At 30.4% G+C, this 11,966-nt stretch overlaps 1 protein-coding gene across 1 annotated transcript; it reads right to left on the reverse strand.

Annotated features, from left to right (window-relative positions):
• Window positions 1-8,042: 8,042 nt before the first annotated feature.
• On the reverse strand, window positions 8,043-9,680 carry LOC114369911 (60S ribosomal protein L18a-like). Its single transcript, XM_028327187.1, has 4 exons — window positions 9,569-9,680; window positions 9,330-9,393; window positions 8,961-9,081; window positions 8,043-8,863 (listed from the first exon to the last, which is right to left on the reverse strand). The coding sequence occupies exons 1-4, from the start codon at window positions 9,646-9,648 to the stop codon at window positions 8,691-8,693; spliced, it is 438 nt and encodes a 145-aa protein (XP_028182988.1). The 5' UTR covers window positions 9,649-9,680; the 3' UTR covers window positions 8,043-8,690.
• Between the last annotated feature and the right edge of the window lie 2,286 nt (window positions 9,681-11,966).

An 11,966-nucleotide genomic window follows, 5' to 3' on the forward strand; every position in this document is an offset into this window, starting at 1 on the left:
TTGATAAAAGTATAATGAATCAACACATAAGAATGGATTGCATTCATCTCTATGCATGTTTTAGAATGACTTTTTGATGCAATCCTACCCCGCAAGGGCATTGGATAGAAAACTCCAAGTAGATTGGGTCAGAGATGCAAGAGAAGACCCTAGAGTTCTTATGAGCCTTAGGATAGATTTCGGGCCCATGGGCTAAGTACGAGCCCACTTATCTTTGTAAATATTAGATTAAAGTTTCATTATTTTTGGATCTTGTATTTAGGGCTCCATAATGTAGGTAGGGTACCATAGAAATATAGGATTTTTCAGCCCTTGTATTTTAGGGTACCTAGACTAGTTTTTGTATTAGGGGTAGTTTTGTAATTTCACATGCACTAAGTGAATATTTGATGTGTGTTGGGAAATAAATTTAATTGAATTGGTAGAAGCCCAATCCAATTAAATTTTAGAGGGGGAGGTGAGCATTTGCTTACTACATCTCATTGCCACATCATATAGTCACACTTTGTGCATGTCCTTCATGCTTTACATGCCTCATGACACCTAAGCACACTTAATGGAGAATCTTGGAATTGATCTTGGATTAGTGGACTGAACCATAATTAAAATCCACTAATCATAATTAGTGAAATTTTGACTTCAAAGTTTGTCTCCACAAATTCAATTTCAAATTCAAGTGAAATTTGAATTGAAATTCAAATTTTCCTCCAATTTTGTGTGACATTTAGGCTATAAATAAAGGTCATGTGTGTGCATTTTTTTTAACTTTGATCATTTGAATATTAAACTTTAGATTTCAAATCTCATTTAGAGCACAAAATTTCGTGCTCTTCTCTTCCTCTCCCTTCATTCATCTCCTTTTTCCTCCAAGCTCTTATCCATGGCCTCCTCTGGTGGTGAGCTTCTTCTAGACTCATCTTCTCCTTGTGTACATTAGTGATAAGAGGTTGAATTGTGTATATCAGTAATAAGAGGTTGAATTGTCATTGCTATGATGTCGGAAGACGTGTCGTACGGAGCTCGGAGTAAAAGAGCAAGAACATGAGAATGGAGGAAACAAGTGTGATGACACTACCATAGAGCGAGAGGTTGAAGAAATCCTCATTGATTTCAGGGTACACATCGAGGTTGAAGAGCTTGCTCATTATGTTGTCCATGATTATTGTGTGGATCCAAAACCAAAAATCTGATAATAAGAAGAAGAAATTAGGAAACCTAACTTTTATTAACAATTTCTGTGAGTGTGTTTTGAAATCGAAAACACCCTGTTCAATTGAAATTCTTTTGAAATTGGAATTGTAACGGGGTTTTTCAAATTGAATTCAATTTTTTTCCTGAAACGATGACGCTATAACTTTGATAATCTTCTCTTCTATTTTTTAACTTTGTGTCCATGTGTTTTTTATGAATAACAAATAAAATATTTCGATTATTATTATTATCAAAAATAATAGAAAATGTTTTTTTTGTTATTTGTTAATGTGCAAGGAAGAGTTTTTTGTATGTGTGTCGTATACTCTCTTGTGAATCTCACACTTTTATTATTCCTTTAATACAATTTTTTCTTTTCATTTCTTTCTATTTCATTCTAATCAACCAATCTCACACTTAATAGAATATCCTACCATGACAATTATATAACGTCATGTTGATATGGTGACTCCGTTGGCTTGTACGATTTTATTAATTTGATTATATGTATAATTATTTTTCTTAAAAAAATAAATAATTAATTATGAGACTCAATAATCAATTCTATCATAATGAAACAATTTGATTAATCTACTTATATTTATAATTATTAAATAATAGATTAGATGAGAAAAAAATCAATCACCTCAACCACAAGGCACAATTTGAAAATTCTACTTATATTTATTAAAATATTTAAGAAAAGTAAATGACCTTATTATGGGCAAGGAGAGAGGTTGTAATTCCAAAAGTCCAAAGAAACGAGATTACTTCCTAAGAAAGTCTTATACCAAGGGATTATTTTTGTAATATATCTTTATCTTTTGTTAACACACATGATTTCTTTGTTTGGATTTTCATTGTGGGGGTCATTTGCATTGATGGTTTCATTCCGTAGATTATTAGTTATCTATATATCTAGGAAATTTGACATTGAATTTTATTTAAATGTATTATTTTAATCGCCTAAAAATATTATAAAACAATAATATAGAATTCTTAAATATTTTATACTTTGTAATTAATACTTAACAATAGAAGTATCAATTTAGAATAGTACTTAATTTTAGAACAACTGCAATCTCAATCTCTATAGAGGTATTTTCTTTTTTATAATTACTATATAGGGTGTTCTTAAACATAGTCCAAAAGAAGATTTCAACGTTGCAAGAGATAAGAACAATAATAATAAACACGGTGAATTTCTATTTCATTTAAAAACAAAAGACTAATCTTAGCAACATTCTCTTATCCGACGTATAACAAATTTAATTGCAGCATGTCTACTAGCTCCAATAGCTATAGAAAGTTCAATACCAAGAGCATTAACTAACACTAGTGAAATGGTCATAGGAATATAAAAGTCATTTGTAGACAAAAAGACATTAAAGAAGATAACATGAGGAAACACCCTTCAACCTCTGCATGCACATAACCATGTCCATGAGTGTCCCATTTTCAATCTTTAACCATGTACATGAGGAAACTACATAGTTTTCAACAATGTACACTTCATTAAGTCTATGATTTCTTTTAGAGGTTTCTACTTTAAATCGTTAAGTAGACAATCTACTTAATGTTCGCAAAATAGGTAGTACTTTCAATCGACATGGTTCATGTAGGATGAATTTTTTATATATATATATATATATAGTAGAACAACTTAACTTTCAACTTCTTATTCCTCCAATTAATTCAACTTCCAATGTGTCTCTCTTCTTTGGACCTTTTGTTCTTCCATGCTCTGAATGACTCCATTTTATCTAACTGTAGCACTCCATTTCTTTTATATTACCATTGAGACTACTAATACAGTTTTATGGTAGGAAATATATACAGTGATAGTAGAAATAAGTGATCAAACACTAGTTGATATACACAAACATTCAGAGTATACAAAAAGGCAAGTTTCAACCCAAATACCGAATTGTGTCGTACCAACTTTAGGATAAGATTGATCAGTGGATTTGGTTGAAGATGCATCCTGTTCTTGGAATTGAAAACTAAATGCCTTGCTCTTGTGGCATTGTTGTGGAAGAACATCCACTTTCAAGCTTAAACTTTTGGACATAGATAATCGTTAGACTTCAAATTCAGAAGTCGCCCATGATTGGCATCCAAGAACATATGGAGCTATTGAATGAGAAGAAGATAGACCAGAGTCCTTTTCGCATAAGCAATTCTTTGTTTTCCACACTGGCTCAATATTATTGAAAATAGTAAAAAGTATAGTTGACCTTGAGTGTTTGTATGCAAAGTAAAGAAAAAGACAAAAGTATTTAGTTGTAAATTTATAACAGTGTGAGCTCTTGATTTCTTGACTTAGTATTTGTTGGGAAAACTCAGATTTTCCCGCTTCGTGAAGTTTAAGATAGGCACTAAGTAATTAAAGGTAGTAATGAGAACACACGATTATGATTCTCCAATATGGAGATTCTTCCACTATACAAAAGAATAGTAGGGTTACAAGGATGTGTTTACAAAATTGACTCACTCTATGGTGGCTCACTCAAACTTGAGGATAGAGTCTTCCCAAGCTATTTATCTTCTCTCTCAAAGAGGCTCTCTAACTTTCTCGCTTTCTCACTCCAAGGAGTGGATTCACTCTTGTCTTGGGATCGACTCACTCTACGGTGGCTCACTCAAGCTTGAGGATAGAGACTTCTCAAGCTATTTATCTTCTCTCTTAGAGGGGCTTACTCAATCTTGAGGATAGAGACTTTCCAAGCTATTTATCTTCTCTCTCAGAGAGGCTCTCTACTTGGATCAGTTAGGAATGAAGGCTCCTACCCTTATTTATACTACTCCACCTCCACAATGAATGGTGGAGATTACTTGTATCCTAGGATGGAGATTAATTATCTAGAATGCTCCACACATTCTAGGAGTCTCTACACTCTTCTACTCCCTTCCATATCCTTCCATAAGATTCCAGAAGGTTCCACACATCTCCAGAATATTCTAAAGGTTTCCACATTCTTTCACAAGCTTCTAGAGAATTCTACACTACTCTAGAGTTCTCCAAGACGTTCTAGAAAATTATACACTTTTCTAGAAAGCTCTAGAATTTTCTAGAACCTCTCCAATTAAGGAGGGATCCCAACAGTATTAACATACTATTTCTTGATTGTTTGGTTCCAACCTCAAGGAAAATTCAGCATTTGGGATTTATGCAAATGAGAGAGTCAAAAAATCAAAATGTTTTAATATTAGGATAATGGACAAATACATTTCTTGGATATTAACACACTATCCATTGATTCTTTAATTTTTTTTCATGTTCTTTTCTAGCTATTATTTCCTTTATTATAGAAAGCTAGACAACCCAGTTGTTCAACAGAGCATATAATACATGATGCTGATTAAGATTTACCCAATAGGAAAACTGGCATGCAACAATTTCTTATTCCTAACATTAAATTTGTCTCAGAGTGAAAAATATAAATTAAGAGTTAATAATATGGAGAACTTAAAAAAGCAACAACAATGACAATGATTTTGAATACAATACTCATGAAAAGAATATTAATATAGCGATCAAACAGAAAAGAAAAGTAATAGTTACATTGGTAACAAAAACAAAGTATAGAAACAAAAACATTACCTCTCGTTGCATGACTTCTTCCTAAAGAATTAACAACCACACTTGTACTTCGAAACTAGAAGCGATGAAATATGTTGTTGGGAGATACCATGGCTCTGAGTTTCAACAATTGTTTAAGTTCACTTGGCCTCTCATAAGATTTTCCCAGGAAGGTGACAATGCATCTTCAAAATTAGCCTAAAAAATTGAAAATGAAAATGAAAATCAGAAACAATAACTTTCAGTGCTCAAGTTCCGAGATAAACTGAAGTCAAACGACTCTAATATAATTAAAAAAAACAAAAGACTTCATTAACTTTTTAATCTCTTACTCTCACCTGCCACCTGAAATGAATATAATTTTTCTTCTTTTTTGTTGGGTGTAAGAAAAAAAACCTTGCGTATTTCTTTCCTAACAGGTCCCAATCTTTAGTAGCTCCAGACCCTTTGTTATGACCTACTTGAATGACATAGTGCTTAATTACTCAGGTGAAAAAGCATCCCCTTAAGGTGCCTTTTTTAATTGGAAAACAAAAAAATATAGTTTAGGTTGGGAGCATGAGCAAAATATGTTCATAGAAGTTTCATACAACACACCACTTTGAAATAAACAAACTACTAACATAGATTGATGCCAATAAAAGCTAAGAGTACTTGGATTTATTCTCTTCAACCAATAGAGAACATATTCATTTCAAGTTGCAAGTGTTGAAGAGTGTTTTGGACTACCCTTAGTGAGATATGCACTACAACAATAACATCAAAAGCCTTATCCTAGGAGGTGAGTTTGGCTACATGGAAATTTAAGTATATAGCGCTAAAAATTTACACACATGCACACTGAATATAAAAATCGAGCGTGCAAATCACTAACATTTGACAAGGCTATATACTTAAATAGTACCCAAAACACTTATAGTTTTGTCCTTTCCTTTTCCTTTTCTACTGTTGTTTATATTCCTCTAAACTTTTTTTTAATTGCATTCCTAAAGCTTTCTTCAAGCCCTTGCTACATAATGGAATGTTCACTATTCAATCCAGATTATCTGCAAACCAAAATATTTACTTGCTATTTTAGTTTTCCAAATTTAATTTTATTTGACCCCAAACTTTAGATTAGATTGGAGTTGTTGGTGTCATATATCACTATTGTATTAGTTGATGCAGTTAGATAGACACTTAATTGGAAAAACTATTGAGTCATATCAATCTAGTGTATCAAACTTTTTGAAAATAATTTTTATTATCAATAAATTTTGCAACATCTGACATTGTGGCATTGAGAGATTGGGCCTAATAGTTAAAAACAATCCAAAAGGTGTAATGAATGATTGTATAATTGGTGTATATAGATCATTTCTGGTACAGACCAAATATCAAAGGGACATTCTTTTCTTATATAAAATTGACTTATATTTTTTTTTTCAAAAAGAATTGGTTATTATCATAAGAATAAAATTTACTAACCTAGGTGTTAAGGAGTTTATAACAAATAACACACATTATTTAAGTAACTCATTTAAATTGCTTGATGTTGAATTCAAGTATAGTCAATAATATAGAATTTTAAATAACTTTTCTATTACTAATAGATGTTAAAATAATTAAATAATATTGAATTTAATATTATACTTAGATTTTATCTTCTTTTTTATTAAACCATCTTGTAATAATTATATATTATTTCTTTTAAAAAGTGACTAAATTAATCTTATTTTTATCCACTTTTGTTATTTTTTATTATCATAAATCTTATATTTCTTTTTTCTGACATCCACTTCAATTTTGTTAGTTGCATACATCCACTCTTTTAAGTGTATGCATACTATTTATGTTTTTCATTTTACAAATTTTTTGGGTGCAGTTATTCATTATAAAAATTTATTTAAGAAATAAAACTGAAGAAAAAATAAAATAGGCTAATTTATTTGATCAAGAATATATTAAATAACATAATATATTTTCAATTAATTTAAATATAAATTTTATTTCAAATTATTGTTTCTTTCGTACATAACTACACATAATTTAATAAATTTATATCAAGTTATAGATATGATAAAAAATAGTATATTTTAATTTAAATATTTTAATCAAATTTAATTTAAATTGTTTTTTCCATGATTGATATCAACTCTACTATGTAGATATTAAATAGAAGATTTTTTTTGGCAAAATTAAAATAACAACATTATACAATTTCTTAATTCCATGGTTAGTAGCATCAAAATTTTGTGCTAGTTCTATTTCTAGTATAGATATTCAAAAGTTTGATGAATATCTATTGGTCAATTTTTAATAAAAAAAAAAAACCTACATGACAAACTGAACGATGTGGTTTGTATAATTCTATGTTTTGTTGTCCATGAAGCAGAAGACGTGGATCATATCTAGTATACATAAAGTTCTTTTGGTTAGGCATCAAAAAGGAAAAAAAAAAAGGAGATTAACATGGCAGAAGCAAAGTTTGCCAATATTTCCCATTCGAGTGATTGCTGTTCTAAGTTTCTATATTTCAGCATACTTCAAATATATTCTTTTCCTAATTTGAACACACAATGAATATATTTTTTTCTAAAATCCTCACAGAATCTCATTACTACTATTGGATCATCTTTAATTGTTATCTTAGTGCATTCTAAGTTTCTATATTTTGTTTTCTTTTGAATAGTAGTATTAGCCATTTATAATCCACTGAAATAAAATGAATCCAACTAATTTGTAGTCCAAGAGCATATTTATACACTGATTTAAATTGGACTTTCACTAATCATTTTTATAAGTAAATATACAAATATATAATAATGCTTAGAACAACACCAAACAATAAATTTATTAACTTTTCTCTTTGAACTTCTATTGTAGCAAGTACAGATGGAGTTGGTCCCATTTTAAAGAATGATGGATCAGTATAATGCTTCAAACATGCCCCAGCCCTAGCTACATCAAACCTTTAAAGAAGCCAAAAGCTAAAAAGAAGAAATTTGAAAAATCTATAACATAATAATTATTTTCTAATCATATGTCTCATGAATAAGCTCATACTTATCCAGCAGGAACAGTCTAGGAGGACCATGAAATTCTTCATATGAATCCATTATAAATCAAGGTAAGTCTCAAGTCACATGATTTTGTTCAGAATGTAGATTAGGATGCCAATCAATCCCTGAAATGCAATATGCAAGTATGTTTAAATTAGCAAAAGGGACAATTACACCTAATGATTACAACTTAAATCACTATGACAATGACAACTTACAAACACAATGGGACTCTGTAAAGAGAAATCTAACATCCATTTGTATAGAATGAGGAATATGAGTTTGAGAAAAAAAAGCCTTCTCCAATGAAGGAACTTCAACCTCTCAAGCTGTTTAACACGAGCCATAAGACCATGGCCTCTTGCAGCCGTAGCCCTTACTTCTTCATTTAAATCATGGAAGATCTCATCAACAAACCTAACCAAAATGTAATAGTTAAATACAGAACTAAATTGCACCTAGTGACGGTAAAAACTCTTAACATGGAAAATTAAAACATTGATACTATGTTAAAAATTACATGTGCTAAAAAGGATAGGAAACAACTTCAAAGTTCAGATATCATAATACGACTTGGAACTCTGCCAAATAGAACTAACCTCAAAGAAATCAATTACACAACACAGAATGTTTGCCATACCGTGTGAAGCAGAAGCTAAAGTTAGGCCTTAATACAATTAAAACAATGAAATAGACGACAATAAACAGAGTGTCAAATTGAGGTTGGTTCATAATATGAAGAACTTAAAAAAGCAACAATATAAATGAGAAAACCAAGAAATTTTCCATTGAATACACCAGCACAAAAACAATTATAGTTATTTAGGAATGACATAAAATGCTACGCTTGCTGTGATTATAATGCCATGGAAAAATTATAATGACAACAAAGGAAACTGAAGAACATATGGTAAAGTGAGGCTGGCGGGTGGTTGAAATAGGACACCATGTAACAGCAATGAAAGTGAGCCAAATTTACTATCAACCATATCTCCAAAGTCAGAAAATACATCCTTAAGAGACTGATCATCAACTCCATATGAAAGGCCTGAAATAACAAAGTCCAAAACAATAAAACCATAAGAAAATTGGCAATCAGGTGTGTGGTTTGTATCCACAACTATTTTTCCAACAACAGCGAATACCTCCAATGAAAAGCTTGCTTGAAAACATGCAGCGAATGTAATTAAGCATGGATGAAACAAGTGCTTTTGTGCTGAAAGCAACACTTTGCCTCAAGACATTTCCAACCTTATTACAAAAATCCTAAATAAAATGAAAATTGAAACCAGTTATTGTAAGGATTAATAGAATAAAAATGCATCATCGTGATAGCCATAACCGAATGAAAAATTCTAAAAGGTCATGAGCTTCACTTCTCAAAAAAACTAAAATAACTTTCTAGGCATTATAATCGCCATTTGGCAAACATAAAAAAAACACTAAGTAAGGAAATCATAAAGCAACCTCGACATTAATAAACAGGAAATATACTTCAAAAATTGATATTGTACCTTGTTGATAATAAACACTTGGTCATTGCTCTTCTTCACCTTTTTCAATTTCCTCAGAAAATACCTAATTGAAAGTAAAACAAATTCAAAATTATATACAAACAATCCCTAAATCATAGAATTAAAAAATAGAGGCAATTAAATCTGATTGCTAGAAACTAAGAAAACAATACACAACACAAAACATTACATCAAACATGTCAGAAAAATAAAACTGTTAAAAAGGAACAAAACATTACCAGAACTTGGACTTGGCGCGAACCTTATTGATGGACCAGAGCTTCATTCGGTAGATCTTAGGGTGCTGATCTGGTTCCATGGGAAGAGCCCTCCCAACCACTTGGTATTGGTGAAACTACAAACACACATAACAAAACACCACCTCGTAAAAATTATTAACAGAGAAAAATGAAATAGAACACCAAAGGCAAAATAAATATGAGAATCAGCACTTACTCACAAATTTTGATAAGAGAAAAATGGATTTTGATTTTTTTAGAAGAAGAAGAAGGAGAAAATGATGAAAGGGAGAGACAAAAATGGAGAGAATGAGTTGGATTTGCTGTCTGTGGAGAGAAGACAAAAAGAAGGAAAGAAAGAGAGAAACGTATAGGAGAAGCTGAAATTGAAAATTTTGAAATTTGAATTTGAATTTCAAAGTGGAAATAAAAGAGCAGAAGTAATAATTGAGAAAACACAGAAAAGAGAAACAGAGGAAGGGAGGCCCGACTTGGCAAGTAGAAGTAATATAAAATTGTGAAAAAATCGAGGGTGTGACAGGTGTCTCGGTTGGTTGTTCTTTTATTACTAACAATAGATATGTATAGTTATATTATTCACGTAAATATGAGATTTATTTAGATGTCTTGAAGACACTATCAAATTAAGAAAATCTAAAAGTATACTTGTATAAAAGGTCCCGAAAATCTAATTAAAGAAAGAAATGTTAAGAATAATTTTCTTACCATAAGTGATGTAAAAGTGAAAAGGATAGAATTTTTCTTCTTGATTTTTCTTATTATTTGTCTCTAGAAGTTGTACCTCCTGAAGTTTAATTGTATTATTTGACATTTGGTCAAGATACTTTGAGAGATAATTATTGATATCGGAACCTCATTGGGATTTCATATACATGTACATAGTGTGTGTTTTTTAGTACATAATGAATTTTAAAAGTGACTTATTCTCACAATCAAAAGGTGAAAAAAATAGTAATACAAAATTGAAAAAGAAAGAATTTATCATTCTTGAAGAGTGAGAATAGAAAATGATTGGTTATTTCTCACCATAAGTGGGAAAATAGTCAAAAAAAAGGGGCAAAAGATTTTTTTTATTTTTATTATTCTCGAAGAATGTGACATTTTATTGTTTTTTAAAATTTTCATTTGTGAATATTAATTTATCTTAGTTTGTACATGGTATCTTAGTGTGTTAATTAATAATTTTAAAATAGGAACCAAAAGATATCATATTTGTAATTCTTCATGACAATTGTTTATGATTTTTTTGTCATATTTATATTGATTAGTATTATCATTGTGGGTAAATATATTCATGTTATATATTGTGAGTGTGTGTGTGTGTGGGGGGGGGGGGGGGGGGAGAGGTGTGGGTGTGTAGCGACATTCTCTCTAGCACTCTCTTTTGAATACTCTAGGTGATGGGTTAGAATTTTTTGAAAATCACCAATTTTGGTAGGTTTCGCTTCTCATTTAATATAAATCAGGAAAGAGAAACATTAATTGCGAAATAAAATCTATCAAAATTAGTGATTTTCAATAAATTTTAACCAATAACAAATAGAGTATCCGATAGAGTCTTAGAGAGAGTGTTGCTAGCATTCCTCATATACATACATACACACACACACATTGTTGTCGGAAGACATATTATTTGACTTAAAATATTTGTAAATCCAAGAAACCAATAAGGTATTTGTGTATGGATTTAATATGCACATTTCTTAAAGGTTTTATTAAATTAGTTTATAGACTAATATATGAAATGCAACGCTTTTAACGGGAAATGAGATTTAAATTATTTTGAATGTGATACATGTATATTTTCATCTTTATAAGTGCATTCATTGGGTTATCATTGCATTTACTATGGAAATTTCTTTAAAGTTATGTAATGAGCATGATTGAATTATAGAGACTAATTATTATAGTTTTCACATGTATTAAAGTTGTAGTGTTTTTCCTTAAATGATTTCATTGGTTTATAAACATGTATATGTATATATGGTATGTGGTGTGCCTTTTATGGTGAGTAATATCAAGAAAATGACTCACACAATACAAGACATGAATGTTAAATTTGTACTACATGTTTAATAGTTTATTAATACAATTGAAAAACATACAGTTGTAAACCAAAAGTTTACAAAACAAAATATTTTTTTTGTTTGGCATGACCGGTGGGGTCATTCTGAGTTTATTATGGTGCAAAAACTAGTTACAAATTCATGTGATCACCTATTAAAGATATAGGAGAATCTTTTGTTCAATGATTTATCATGTACTACTTATTTCCAAGAGAAGTTAATAATAAGACCATCACCAGAAAAATTGAGGATGAATTCCTTACATTTTTAGAACGGGCACAAGATAATATTTGTGGACCAATTAGATATTT

Source organism: Glycine soja, chromosome 10, assembly GCF_004193775.1.
Source record: "Glycine soja cultivar W05 chromosome 10, ASM419377v2, whole genome shotgun sequence".
Lineage (NCBI taxonomy): Eukaryota > Viridiplantae > Streptophyta > Magnoliopsida > Fabales > Fabaceae > Glycine > Glycine soja.